Source organism: Talaromyces proteolyticus, assembly GCF_021365285.1.
Source record: "Talaromyces proteolyticus strain PMI_201 chromosome Unknown BGW36scaffold_2, whole genome shotgun sequence".
Classification (NCBI taxonomy): domain Eukaryota; kingdom Fungi; phylum Ascomycota; class Eurotiomycetes; order Eurotiales; family Trichocomaceae; genus Talaromyces; species Talaromyces proteolyticus.
The window spans coordinates 3,193,564-3,207,432 of NW_025764278.1; the positions used below are offsets into that span (position 1 = coordinate 3,193,564).

At 45.0% G+C, this 13,869-nt stretch overlaps 6 protein-coding genes across 6 annotated transcripts; 2 read left to right on the forward strand and 4 right to left on the reverse strand.

Moving 5' to 3' along the window:
* Positions 1–1,530: 1,530 nt before the first annotated feature.
* On the reverse strand, positions 1,531–2,233 carry BGW36DRAFT_394350 (putative large-conductance mechanosensitive channel; the record flags this gene model as incomplete). Its single annotated transcript, XM_046217906.1, has 4 exons — positions 1,531–1,593; positions 1,651–1,795; positions 1,855–2,055; positions 2,115–2,233. 4 exons carry the CDS (start codon positions 2,231–2,233, stop codon positions 1,531–1,533), a joined length of 528 nt encoding a protein of 175 aa, XP_046077242.1.
* An 841-nt stretch (positions 2,234–3,074) lies between these two features.
* BGW36DRAFT_414482 (major facilitator superfamily domain-containing protein) lies at positions 3,075–5,112 on the forward strand (the record flags this gene model as incomplete). Its single annotated transcript, XM_046219293.1, has 8 exons — positions 3,075–3,196; positions 3,250–3,394; positions 3,461–3,738; positions 3,816–4,359; positions 4,410–4,456; positions 4,520–4,653; positions 4,715–4,787; positions 4,860–5,112. The coding sequence occupies 8 exons, from the start codon at positions 3,075–3,077 to the stop codon at positions 4,927–4,929; spliced, it is 1,413 nt and encodes a 470-aa protein (XP_046077243.1). The 3' UTR covers positions 4,930–5,112.
* A 26-nt stretch (positions 5,113–5,138) lies between these two features.
* BGW36DRAFT_335515 (fungal-specific transcription factor domain-containing protein) lies at positions 5,139–7,739 on the reverse strand (the record flags this gene model as incomplete). The annotated part of the gene is made up of 7 exons (XM_046212942.1): positions 7,562–7,739; positions 7,452–7,487; positions 7,323–7,399; positions 7,204–7,264; positions 6,457–7,156; positions 6,150–6,398; positions 5,139–6,083 (listed from the first exon to the last, which is right to left on the reverse strand). Exons 1-7 carry the CDS (start codon positions 7,627–7,629, stop codon positions 5,139–5,141), a joined length of 2,136 nt encoding a protein of 711 aa, XP_046077244.1. The 5' UTR covers positions 7,630–7,739.
* Positions 7,740–8,250: 511 nt separating this feature from the next.
* On the reverse strand, positions 8,251–8,907 carry BGW36DRAFT_404436 (ThiJ/PfpI family protein; the record flags this gene model as incomplete). The annotated part of the gene is made up of 1 exon (XM_046218933.1): positions 8,251–8,907. One exon carries the CDS (start codon positions 8,905–8,907, stop codon positions 8,251–8,253), a length of 657 nt encoding a protein of 218 aa, XP_046077245.1.
* Positions 8,908–9,791: 884 nt separating this feature from the next.
* Positions 9,792–12,178, reverse strand: BGW36DRAFT_370923 (putative mitochondrial cytochrome b2). Its single transcript, XM_046215297.1, has 5 exons — positions 11,734–12,178; positions 11,605–11,663; positions 10,291–11,554; positions 10,164–10,237; positions 9,792–10,106 (listed from the first exon to the last, which is right to left on the reverse strand). The coding sequence occupies exons 1-5, from the start codon at positions 11,759–11,761 to the stop codon at positions 10,020–10,022; spliced, it is 1,512 nt and encodes a 503-aa protein (XP_046077246.1). The 5' UTR covers positions 11,762–12,178; the 3' UTR covers positions 9,792–10,019.
* A 67-nt stretch (positions 12,179–12,245) lies between these two features.
* BGW36DRAFT_394353 (uncharacterized protein) lies at positions 12,246–12,713 on the forward strand (the record flags this gene model as incomplete). Its single annotated transcript, XM_046217907.1, has 2 exons — positions 12,246–12,254; positions 12,312–12,713. 2 exons carry the CDS (start codon positions 12,246–12,248, stop codon positions 12,711–12,713), a joined length of 411 nt encoding a protein of 136 aa, XP_046077247.1.
* Positions 12,714–13,869: the final 1,156 nt, after the last annotated feature.

Below are 13,869 nucleotides of genomic sequence, written 5' to 3' on the forward strand. Positions count from 1 at the left end.
CTGGAATCAAGTCAAGCAGGACACCATCAACCCCAATCAGGAGCATTTATTCCCGGCGGGATAATATGCTATGACATTATCGCGTCCTTCTTCGCTTTGCCCTAGTTGGACAGTGTTACACTGGCACGGTAAGCTCCATGTCGGGAATCACGTCCGGTCTACCACACATTCCGACGAGTCAGACAGGATTATATTAAGCTATTAGTTTGAATAGCATTCCTCAAAGATTCAGGCGTAATGGCACATCCATTTCTGCGGTTGTGATGAGGAGCTCCAAAAATTTGCGGGTATACGCGCACGGGAACGGGTCACCGCTAGGCCGTAATGTAGTACCTTCATTTCAAACAAGGACGGGCAATCCAGAGCGAATGATTTTGCGTATAGAGAGGCTCGTAGAAGCCAAGCGTAGTGGATTTAGAGAGCGTTCCACAGAAATTGGAAGAGTGGGGGGTTTGGAATGGGCAGAGAAGGGCGTTCCGACAGCCCTTAGTAGATTTGTAATTTCAGGACATTTAACTGAAATTTCTGTGTAGTTTAAAGACAATGGCAGGTAAAATAAAAGTTCCAAATTCACAGGCGGAAAGAGACATGGTCTGACGTTTCATGTAATTCGTAAAGATCTCACGAGCCAGGGTTCTATTACTCAAGCACAAGGCTACACCAAGTATTTGTGCGGCGTCAACTCGGTCATAACAGTTTTCTTGTCCGTATGGGTTCCAGATGCTTGATTGGTTGTGATATCAGTTACTTCACAGTATAGGCCCCTTGACTGGCCGAATCAATCAAAGATCAACGCAAGCTCCGCATTCCTAAGGTACGTACCCAAAGAAAGCACCAGCCACCGTGTGACCATTAACGCCGGCATAACGTAAATTTGATAATTAAGACGGGAATGATGCATAAAATTTTGGATTTTCCGTGAAAATCCGCGTGTTGAGAACTGCATAGGTAGATCTGATGATGATGTCATATATAACAGAAATGGCCATACGTTTCCTTTAAACGTGATTAGTGCGAATATAATATATTTCTAAACGAGCAAAACGTATTTTCTTCCGATTTGACAGATCGGATTGTCTTGATCCTTTCCTGTAGGTCCACTCTCAGAGATTTGTCAATGGGAATATCCCGACTGTTGGTTTCAACCTGGCTGGATTAGGTCGAATGTTGACGCTCCTGGCTAAGGACGCGAATTAGCTAGCCTTCATACCTGGACTGAAAATTGTCGATTGTATAGATAGATACCCCTATAGATGTTTATTTGTACATTTCCCCCATAGTACCTGACGGTAAGTTCACGTTGTGCGATCCTTAGTCGAGCCCAGGAGAGCCCCGATAGATGAATGGGTGGCGGATGACAATTTATCGTACTACGGTTGGAAATAGGCGCTTATTCGTGTCCCAGAAGCATGATTTGACTTGTATTGATACCTTTTGTTATCCAGCATTCGTCATATCATAGTTCTTGGCGAGCTGTGTTACTGTGATGATTGCCAATAGGAATTTTTCCCCGTAGAAACACATGTCATTTTACGCACGAAGCTGATCTTCTCTCCCATCTTGCCAGCTTGTACAATTCACACAGCGCAATGCCTGATTATCCGTTACCCTAAGTTTGTACAATCATAGTAATCTAAACAGGTTGCTCACCTTGGAACTTATCCACTTCCTGCAATACCTGCACTTGACAGTCCGCTTGATAACCACATCGTGGGATATCCATGTGTATATCTGCCCTATGGAGTACAATGCCAGGCCTACTGCCAGAAAGCTTACCAGGTTATTCAAGAATGCCCTTTCGACAAGCATCAATATAGGTCAAGAAACGAGTCTATGTCACCGGCATTAACGTACCCATAGGCCATGACAAGTGCGCCATCATCGCGTGCCTGTTTAAGAGTATTGTACCCATACCCTCTATGGTAATGAGGTCCTTTCCGTAAAACGGCGAATTTCTGGTCTAGATTGCGGTGCAGAAAAGGCAGCAAAGATATTATTGGCAGGAGCAGATCCGAGACAAATGAATTGACAAGTTTTGTGAAAGCTGATGCAATTCTAGACGACAGTCAGAAAATACGATGCGACTACAATCAGGATAGAAGGATATATGGCACATTAAACCTATAGCTACCTCGAGAATGTTGTCTCTCATCATAAAGTCCCAGAAATTATCCCAGGCATGTTTGATCTGCCCTCGAGCGTTGTGAGTGAAGCTCTGGAAGGGGCGACTCATATAGTCTCGCCGCGGCATGGCGAAAATACTGGAACGAGATTGACCGGTCTTTTGTCACAGTAGCATTAGCTAGGAGATTGCCAGGGGAATCCGCTGTGCTACTTGATGTTGTTATAGAGGGAGGGTTTTACAATGTGGAGGTACTACATATGCAGCTGTTTAAGTTTCCGAGTTAGCGCGCACGGCTCTCGTCATGATGCAATCACTTTCGATACTCGCATACTGCCTCAATCCACCTCAATCATCCACGTTTATTCCACATTATTACATTTTTCATCGTCAACCTCAAACTCATCCTTTCTCATTCCCATTATTGTCAATTCAGGTTTTTTTTTTAATCGCTTTCATATTCGTGACAATCGATTTGTTCTATAAAGAGATGCCAGGCCCCACGAACTAGAACTGGATGGCATCCACAATCTCGCGCGTAGTTATCGAAGCAATATCAATGATCAAGTTGAGATCTTTTCTCTCCCAAGATGATCACTTTGACGGTGATGCTTGATTTAGGATGGTTGTGATGCGATGACAAATACTGATAAGTTGCTGTGTTTCGTACTACCTAGGGTTAGGGTTAAGGTTAGGGCTTTTGCTTGGTGATCAGCGGAAGCGGAAGCGGAAACGGAATAGTCTGAGATGACAATTACTCTTGGGTTGCTGTTTACTAATTTTCATACAAAATCAGTAGTGATGATTGACTATTGTGGTATTGAAGACAGTAGATTGTAAATTCTGATGGCAAATATGAAAACATATATATTCATAACGCCATGGCGGCGTCCTTGGATCTTAGGCAATGATACAGAACAAATTACTCTACTGCATATATATCAGGAACATGATGACAGAAAGCCCGATAAAACTGGATTGGAACGGTCCAGATGATCCAGAAAACCCTCAAAATTTTGCACCCTGGCGAAAATGGCTTATGGTCTTGATTGTTTCTTTCAGTTCGCTCTGCGTGTGAGTTAAGACTTCGGATTGGAGATTTGTATGCTTACTGATTGTGACCATAGAACATGCACCTCGGCGCTCTACTCCTCTACCTACGATCAAATCACAGTTCAGTTTCATATATCAGAGCTTGCCGCTACTGTAGGTTTGTCGCTTTTTATCTTCGGCATGGGTGTTGGCCCAATGTTCGTGGCTCCTATTTCTGAGGCATGTTGATACTCACCCCTTTTGTTGTATACTACAAAACCAAAGTCTAATGATATTGTTCGATAGTACTATGGCCGGCGACCTATATACCTAGTTTCATTAGCCCTGTTTACAATATGGCTTATCCCATGTGCCACGGCACAAAATCTTGCAACTATGCTTGCTGGTCGTATGCTTGGTGGTCTAACAAGTGCTGCTTTCCAAAGTGTGGCCGGAGGAACAATCCGCGACTTGTATACACGCGAAACATTGCAGTTACCTATGATGATATACACGGCGACGCCATTTGCTGGACCTGTTCTAGGGCCACTTGTTGGAGGATTCATCAATTCATTTGCATCTTGGTAAGATAATCCAAGGAATCCGAGGTGGCATTCGGCCAATTGTTTATTATCATAATTTTTTGACTTCTTTACTTTAGGCGCTGGTCATTCTACACAATTATAATCTGGAGTTCTTCATTATTTGTCGCAACAATCATTTTCATGAAAGAAACGTACGCACCAGTCATACTACACAAAAGGGCATTGTTGGCAGGGTCGAAAAACAAGGAAAACGAAAACTTTCAGCAGCCAACAGCGTCTATACAACGAGATTTGGTGACATCAATGTATCGTCCCTTTTTGCTATTGCTATGCGAGCCAATGTGCCTTTGTCTGTGTATCTATACGGCTCTGTTGATTGGCACCTTATACCTTTTCTTCGGTGCTTTCCCTTTGGTGTTTTCAAACACGTGGGGCTTTAATCTGTGGCAGGTTGGCTTGACTTTTCTAGGACAACTTGTTGGAACAATCATTGGAGTCTTTCTCGACCCTTTCTTCAAACGGAATTTACAGAGGCTAATTAATAAACACGAATATGACGGAGATAGCTTTCCTCCTGAGTTCCGGCTTCCTCCAGCAATCATTGGGGCACCACTTATTACAATTAGCTTGTTTTGGTTTGCATGGAGCAGTACAGCATCGGTAAGATATCATTTAATTGTGAAACATGGTGCCTAATACGTCTGGTGAAGGTCCACTGGATAATGCCTATGATTGGAAGTTCTTTCTTCGGCCTAGGGTGAGTTCAACGTTGTCTGTTCGAGAGGTTAAGAAGTCAACTTTGACTGACATGACGGTGCAGAGTTTTTCTCGCTTTTCAGGGAATTATTACGTTTCTTGTTGATGCATATCCTTTATATGCTGCGAGTGCATTGGCGGCGAATGCTTTTCTCCGAAGCAGTTTTGCAGCTGTGTTCCCCCTTTTTGGCGTACAGAGTAAGTCTCCACAACTGGGTCAAATTCCTGTTCGGAGATTCATTAACGGTTCTTACTGTAGTGTACGAGGCACTGGGATATCGATGGGCAACTTCGTTACTCGCATTTTTGACGGTTCCTATGCTACCATTTCCGTACGTGTTTTCATTTGTTCGTTTTATCGTTAATTGAAAGTGTTCCGGAGCTAATAGCCATTATGTGAATAGATACATTTTCTTTAAATATGGGGAACGTATACGAAAAAACAGCCGCTTCGCAGATCCGGCTTCAAGGTAGGGTTTCCCCCAAAAAGGGTGTTGCAGCATAGAATGGTTGCATACATTGTTGCTCCATGATGAATTCAAGCTTGCAATGCGCTAAGCCAAGACACGCTTCCCTCTTAGGGTTACTTTCTTTGATGTCTTTTTCGTGCTTCTTTAAAGGGAATTCTGGAGAGTTGAATTGAGGTGAATAAAATTAATGTACGATATCACTATAGACTTTACCTATGAGTTCTGAAACAGAGGGTCCATGATTTCAAATAGTTCATCAACATTACCCCACCCACGTACCGAAGCTTGGTTTATATCTGATTGCTTATTGGAATGGCTGGAAAGACTACTATGGTCCTCTTCTACCGAGCCGGCAGGCGGGAAATTGTATACTCCAGTCGCTTCAAGAAGGCCAGTCAATTCATCACTCATTTGCAATCCTGTCGCTGGCATTTCATCTCCGCGGAAGACCAGAGCTGGAGGTTGATGACTACCAAGGGATTCGTGAACTTCAGGAGCCGCATGATCTTTGCCTTGCTGTCCAGAGGTTTTGGGAGGAAAGAAAATCCCTAGTCCTTCACCAACGTCTCGAAGATCTTCAATAACTTTCCACAACCGTTTGGCTACCCGGGATTTCGCGTCAAGACCTCGAATAAGTTCAAGAGCCATGGATACCTCCTCTTGAACACAGGCACAGAAGTCGGCTGGTGCATGAAAACATGCTAATAAGATGACGGCAAACGACGACAAAATAAAAAAGCTAAACAAGGCTTGTCGAGTGTCGTATATACCATTTATCTTGTTCATTTGATATAATACGCGTATAGTGTCTTTGGCCAAGTATAAGCATAGATCGGCAAGCTTTTTGTTTTCCGCGATGTTCTGAGCACTATATAACACTGGACGATAAACCAGAACCCGCATGATGTTAGTACGGACGTAGATCTGAACCTGGAGATTTCTCAGGCCCGGTCTTTTGTCACTGTCAGTACTGTATGGGTTCGGGCATTGCAGTATTTCTGGAATATGTTTTTGCCACTCTAGAACCTGTAGGTCGAGTTGCTTCATGGAGTCGGCTCGCAGCTTGGAGAGGTTACCGGTACCGAGACCAGAGAACCATACCCTTGAACCAATGCGACAGTAAGGAATCATGGTCTTCAGATAGAAACAAGTCGCGTCCTACGCAAGAAACAAAGTAATCAGACAAAAGGAAGAGTGTTAGAATACAAGGTGTGGCAAACATACTGGCTCTGGAAGAGATGAATCGATGTCTTCTTCTTGAATTGCAAAAGGAAGTCCGGTTCCAAAACTCCAACGACGATCCAAAGTAAAAATAGACCAAAACAGGATTCGTGCAGAGTCTGCGTCCTCTGGACTCATTGTTGAGTACGCCTCTGTACGATGCAACCCCAATTCAAGGCATTGTCGCGCTGCGATACCAATTGTCCTCCACGCCTGTCTCTCGTCTTCGTATGAATAAAAGTAATACCGGCCCTTCAAGAATATTAGAATACTTCGTACTTTTGAATCCATTCAAGATACAAATTCTTACTGCCAGAACAAGAGACTTGATACCTGTCAGAGTTATCGGAGACCAAATTTTATTTTTCAATCGGTCCTTTGTAAAGAGAAACAGAGATCTGCCAACTTCACTTTCCCCTCCGCTCTCTATCACGAGGGACACCGCTAGCATCAAGATTACAACGTCCAGTTCATCCACTGATAAACCCTCATATTTCTGGGTTGGGATTGTTACCTTTGAGTGTGTATTTGAGAAGATGATCTCAATTTGACTCTTCAGCTTGTCCATATCTAAAAAAGGGTACATAATATTGGCTTCTTCTGCAAACAACTCGCATAAATGTAGGGCTTCTCCTCTTGACAAAAGCCTAAGAGGGTCCTGCTCTTTTTGCGTTGTTTTTAATTCATTGGCAGAATAAAACTCCAGGGCATTGCTAGCGCTGGCGGGTGAGTCCATGATGCCCATCGATTGTAGGTTATTCCGAACGATATCGTACGGAAAAACCGCACTGGCAGGACCATGATAGAGGCAGTCTCGGTGGCGTAGGGTATCGTTGGCATCTGTGTTGGAGATGCTGATCGAAGATGACTGTTTTAGAGCTGATTCTGGAGGACTATTTGCGTCGTCACTCCCAGGGCTTCGACCATGTTTGGACAGTCGCACTTGTGCTAAAACAGACTGTAGTTCCACTTGAAGTGAAGAAATTTGTAGCTTCAACGCCGCCACATCCCTATGGCATTGATTAATAAAAGTCTTAAAAACATTGTAGAAGCATACCTATCCTCACTATGACTCAAGACTATTTGTTCAGGCGCTTTGATATTTGCGAAGTAGTGGCCCGTATCCAGTCTTAGCGTTTAGAAGACAAGGGCATAGAAAAGGGAAATATGACATACAGTTCAGTTTCAAATTCCCACATCGACGGCACGGCTTGTCGCCGTTACATTTGATTTTTCGTCTTCGGCATTCCTCACTGAAATGTGCTTAGTAGGGATAGGTCTTGATTTTCAAATGGATCGGCTCACCATGCAATCTGGGTATAAGGATTCCGTCTTCCTTTCCTATAAATGATAGTTTGAGTTCATGGCTCAGGTGAAACTAATCAATTGATTAGTATTAACATTGGTCAACGTACGTTGGGCGTGCATTTCTGGCAACATCCTGTTGGTTGGATCGATCCCGACTCGTAGTTCCTTCCACCATGGCTTGCTTTGTTTTGAAGAAGCTATGTCTGCATTGAAATTAGAATCGATAGATCAAAGCCCTTATGACATAGGTGAAAGCCGTTAAAAATACAAAAACCAGGATAATTGCACCCAAGGTGGTTTGCCACGAAATCTACGCTTTAGCTTTTGTTATTAATTGATTTATAATATCCAACCCCCCAGCTAATGGTTCGACCGCATTTCTCACCGCCTTCAACCATTGCCTGAAGGCTTCATACATTTATGTAAGTTTCTTTATATTATGAATGAAATTATATAATTTACTATTACGGATACAGAATACAGTAAATCAGATGTGATAAGCGTAGATCTGGGCGAAAAGCAAGGTTTGCCCTCGAAACACAAGAACACACTATCAAGTAATTCTGTAAATTTAAGTCTGGCTGATTGTGATACCCAGTCCGACACTGTCATTAACTCCTTTGTTCTAGTACAACCTTCTATATCTAGTAAAAAGGTGTAGAAAGTCTTTCTTCAAGTGGGAAGACTCCCAGTCTTGTGATTGTGCAACGATCTTAGATATTTTTATTTTAAGTGATGTCATTCAATTCCTTTTATCATAATACAAAGCTGAAATAGTCAACAGAGGGCATACATCTTAACTCGATGCTTTCCATTCGTATTCGACCATCTTCGCTGCATATGCCGCAACTTGAGGGGAGGCAGCTTGCTCAACAAAATAACATGCGGCATCCAATCCAGAAGAGACGCCTCCACTAGTAATCACTCTCAATCCATTAGGTCTGACACCGCCATCGACATAGCGTGCAGCAACAATATTAGTTTCTCCCTTGGTCCCACAAATCGCACGTAGATCGTCAAGAAACAGATGATGTGTTGTCGCCTTCGTGTCTTTGAGTAAACCGCTCGCGGCGAGGAACATAGCACCCGTGCATATGGAAAGAATAATCCGGGGTCGCTCTTTTGTTTCTAGGCGCCCGAAAGCCTGGACTAACTGGAGTTCTTGAGAATTGCTTTTTATTAGAGATTCGAGAATCGGCGGGGGTCCACCTGGGACAATGAGAACGTCAAGGGTATCCAGCCGAGAGATAGCGGTTTCAATAGAGGTCCTGGGGGATATATGGACTCCTGCACTGGATTTAATAAGCTCGTGTGCCCCAACAATGTCAATTTCAAAAACCGGGTCCGGCTTCCTGTAATCCAAGGAATGTGAAGCATGTGAGCATATTTCTAGAGGACCCGCAAAATCAAGGATGTCAACGCCGTCGAACACGAGAATCGCTACACTTAACATAGTGGGATAATTGACGATGTTTTTGATTTTGGATGTTGAATATAAAGAAGGAAACGTCTGGGAAACAACTATATATTGACTGTTTATAGAAACGACTGCAACGAGGGGGGCATTGTATACGGCCGTAGTCCAACATGATCAGTATTTTTCTGTTTCATGCGGAAATATGCCCGTAATTTTACAAACTGATAATATAACTTTTTATTGCGCAGTTCTATTGACTCCTGAACGTTCCAATCTACCTTTCTTATCTCCTGATCTTTACTTACTTATCGTTGTAGTAACAGATTTGACAACACGAAAAGTGAACTCTATTAGTTTCGAAACTATGTGTAGCAACCTAAACAACTCCTTAATACATGTAGCTTCGTCGCCGGCATTCAATTGCCAATTGCAATTGGTATTTAGGTTGCATGGTTATAGCACAGGCATCGTGATTGACCCGTGGATAGTTACGCTATAGCTCATAAACATTTAATCAACTAATTTTGAGGACTTTCCTGATATAGAAGGCTCACAGACTCGTATCGGTAAGAGTAAAACTATTGTCCTGTTTTACTTATTAGTTCTGGTAATTTTACGAAAGGTAATATTGATAAGCAAGGCTGGGGTTGTGCTCTACCGGCCGTAATACCATCAGAGACTTCATAACGGGCTCGGGGGAAAGAAGAGCAGATATTACGCAATAGTGTTTCCGCCGTAGCAAGACTGTTTTGAATAGCATCTACTATATACTTGGCGCCAGAGCAAAAATCTGTCATATGGAATTTTGAATGCGAGATACATGTACTGGGGATATGATGACAAATAATGATTGCCTAATTATTTGATTACCAATTTATTCAAGCACCGCTCAGCCAATTACAAGCTCATTTTCATTTTTCGGCCTGTCTTCTGTTTAGTTTAGTATTGCCTACATGATAGGAATTTTATACACTGAATCCGATATATGACAAGAGGCCCCGGCTGTTGGATATAAACCTTGAAAAAAATATATTTACAGACATATAATATACTTCAACATTAAACCTGCCCGCAGCTAACGCTAGAAGTGCACATGGAGAGCAAGAGAAATAGAGAAACATGCAGAAGTGACCTTTTCAAGTCGTCATCTAGAGCTTAGCCCGCACTTGAGATGTTAGGCCGCCCAATCCTGAAGGTCCATCGTATATTTGCTGTTCGACAATTCGGGTGTTGATCTGAGTTCGTTAGCATATATTCATACAGTTGGATGGAGTGAAATTGATGCAACTCACATGCTGAAGGCCAAGATCCTCTACTTTTCCAACACCTAATAATTGCATGCAGGTTTTCGTCTCGTCGGCGAGAACTACACACTTGTCAGCATAATGTTTTTAATGAAATCGTGTACTTGGATCTTACTTTCAAGAGTTCGGTGGACACCTTCCACACCTCCAGCGCCTAATCCCCATAATGCAGCTCGGCCAATACCGACTGCTCTCGCTCCCAGACATAACGCCTTGACGATGTCTGTGCCTCGTCGGATGCCGCCGTCAACCCAGACTTCTAACTTTTCAAGCACTTCGGGACAATATTTGCGGATCTCAAGTAAGGTATGAATAGCCGGCGGCGCGGTGTCGAGTGCTCGCCCACCGTGATTCGACAAGATGATACCCTTGACCTGAGGCGCATACAGGGAAGCAATATAGGCATCCTCGTGGGTCTGTAATCCTTTTAGGATAATTGGTAGAGCGGTGTGTTTAGAAAGCCAAAGAAGAGTTTCCTTCCACGTGAGTGAGGCTTCTGTTCCCCAAAATAGTTGCGCACCTATACCGCCACCGCCCGCCTTTGGTACTGGCGCTCCATTTGGAAGACTTTCTCCCTTCTTTGCCTCCTTCTTAGCGACTAAGCTCGAACTGACCGGCAACTTGCTCGCTGTGCTATCACCGCGTAAGTCGTCTTCCCGTTTCCCAGGAACGGGCGCGTCGAGAGTAAGAACAAGAAATTTGATTGCTTTCAATTTATTGATACGAGCCAGCATTGCCTCACTCTTCTTTCTGTCCACCTGAACATAGAGCTGCCACCCAAAGACCTGATCAGGAGCTGCATTCTCCACAATCTGCTCGGGGGACATGGATGCGTTGTTTGAAATGACTTGCATAGCACCAAAACTACGACAAGCCGCGGCAATGCCTGCCTCGCCTGCTGGATGAGCAAGACGGGCCATGGCAGCCGGGGCCACAAAGATCGGCAAACTGACTTTATGCCCGATAACTGAAGTTGATAAATCGCATTTGGTGACATCAATGAAAACTCGGGGTCGAAGGAGGATGGAGCGGTATACTTCGTTATTGAAGCGTTTCGTCGTAAGGTCATCTGAAGCAGAATAGTAGTAGGCCCATGCTTTCCGACTGACTTGTTTGGTGGCAACCTGTTCGATTTCATCCATGTTATATAGTGATTCCATAGGCGGTGGCCCTTCTGCTTCTTCTTCTTCGGGTTGGTTGTCGGTGCTGGGCTTGGGCAAGGTGTCTGGATCTATGGTACCCAGGAGAGCTTCGGGCTTGAGGTTTTCTTCTAGAATGCCTGGCGGGTGAATTGGATCGTACTCTTCGGTGGCATCTGTGCCAGCCAGTTTCAGAATGACCTTGACGCCGCCGGGGTGGCTGTCCATGAAGTCGGTGACCTAGTGAGTCAGAAGCAGGAATTGAAGATATACCAGGTATCAGCGCTTACATCGTAGACTTTGCCGTACAGAATCACCCAGCAACTGTCGGCCGTATTGTGTTTAGCGACTGGTCTGATGCGTTAGAAACTGACTAGTCTGTGCGGGGAACACAGCGAGAGCCATCCCCAGAGACATACCTTCTGCCGCATCGAATACTTTGCTCATGCTGGTATATGCAGCCGAATTGATATAAACAAGACGCAATCAACCAGAAACAGAGGCGAGAAAAGTTGCGACGACCAGAAAAAGCATCAGAGTAATAAATTATAGCTTATAGCACGCAGGTCGGAAACCATGCCGATTACCCCAACTGCAGGCTGTTGGTGGATAAATTCCCGACGTCGGCAATTGACGTGAATTCCGGGTCAATAGCCGACTATTTGAGCTTTCTCTTTTTTCTTGATGCAACTCAGCAACTCATAATATATGTAATAATGTAATGAGCAGGGCCTAAGCAAGTTGGATTCGCTGGAGAGAAAAAAAGAGGCACTAAAGAAAAGACTATGCCGATACTGTCACGGAGCATGCGGAGCACCTGATATTTCCTGCTAACAAGATGGGATGGCGTCTTCCACCCCGCGCACTCCTTCTCCCTCCCACCCTTAAACCCCCACACCAGCTCCAGACAGTGAGGCAACCCACGCTCGCTATGTTCGAGGTATGTATTAGTATTCATGCTATTTATATGCACATGGCTCACGGTCTGATTGTCCAGTGGCATGCAGCAGACCGCTACCGACTGCGGTTGCACCGCGCACGCTCCGCAGTCCTGACTCCCGATGAAATAGTCGAAGTTCGCGCGGCACAACGTACATTCGAGGGCGCATACGTTCGGACAGCCCTCTCACAGTTCTCGTTCGCGCTCATCGTCTTGAAGGTCTTCACCGCAGAGTTCTACGGCATCGGTGCGTTATTCGCTGTCTACGGGACCGGTGTCTTGCTCATCAGCTTGTTCCGCCGCCAACAAGGCAATCGCCAGTTCTTCTCTGAGATCGGGGAAGATGGGCTGCACCGCCGCAGATTCCGGACCAGTGGTAACGCAGTGGTGACGTTGACTGCGCTCAGTGTTGCTGCGTACGCTTGTCTGATTGGACTTACTCTCAATCTGGCCGGATAGATAGTCGCTTCGCGATGAGAGTTGCGACAGTCCAGCTCTGCTCGAGATAAAATACGTATTTGGGAGCCTGCTTGGCATGGGCGGAGAAGAGAAAACCACACCCTCCGTCGCCTGCAGATCATGTGTTTGCGCGTACAACAATGACCCAATTTTGAATCGATCCTCAACAGTGCCAAGCCGGGCGGAAACGAGGCATCAAATAGAAAGTATATGAACCAGCAAAAAGGAGGTGGAAATGAGCCAAGCCTGCCCCAATGGTTTCTTTTTACTCCTTTCGATTGCAGAGCGTCGTACAGGCCTTGGCACCCTGAACAACGAGGCCATCAACATAAAGAGGTCTCGGTCTCCGAGAACATCTGGCCCCATTTTCCAAGACATTCCTGGAGTCAGCAGTAATCTTTGTTTGTTGATCCCAAGCTGGCGAGATAGATACTCCCTGCCAGAGTACGCTGCTGCAAGGGATTGGTGCCCTGCAACGCCGGATAAGTGCATAGCTGGCTGAGTAAGATGAGTGCAGGATGGGCTCCAAATGAAAGGAATATGATATGATCTTCGTGGGACAATCTCTATAGAAGGAAACAGCCCAGAGAAAAGACGAACTAGGCTGCGTACTATATTCAGATTAAACCCCAATGCCTCGCGATGCTGGTCATGATCCTCCATTCATTTTGTATATAATTTTCAGCCGCAAAATCATACATAGCTCTGTATCTATACATTCTAGCTATATTCTCCATCTATACTATCCAACGTGGATCGCGGAATCTGCCCGCGCATCCGACGGCCGTCCTTCCCCAACGGACCAACACAGTCCGCTTTCAGACTCAGCACTGCGCAGGTGCAGGCCCGTCAGCGACAAATTATTGAAAATTCAAATTATTAAAGTCTTTTCTGGGCCGGTCCACACGCCCACAATTCAACGAGCCCTGCGGTAGTAGTGCTGCCACTGCCAACACGCTGCTTGCTTGGCGGTGATCACATCGACTCCCGGCACTCAATAGGTGTTACTGTATACAACCCAGGATCCTCATCTCAGTCAGCCTCAGCCCTCAGCAATCATCATCCCACTCGCATCGACCACCACGAGCCCGATCATCCGATACGCCGGACTTGACTGTTAATAAACCACAGACAGCGTGGCCACCCCGAGCGAGCC

Bases quoted from the DNA above. Each gene is read 5' to 3' on its own strand.
- BGW36DRAFT_370923 (XM_046215297.1), bottom strand. From the start codon at position 11,761: ATGAGCAAAGTATTCGATGCGGCAGAAG. The intron at 10,238-10,290 runs GTAAGATCCAAG...ACAAGTGTGTAG, and splicing joins TGTCCACCGAACTCTTGAAA to TTCTCGCCGACGAGACGAAA. The intron at 10,107-10,163 runs GTGAGTTGCATC...TAACGAACTCAG, and splicing joins AGGATCTTGGCCTTCAGCAT to ATCAACACCCGAATTGTCGA.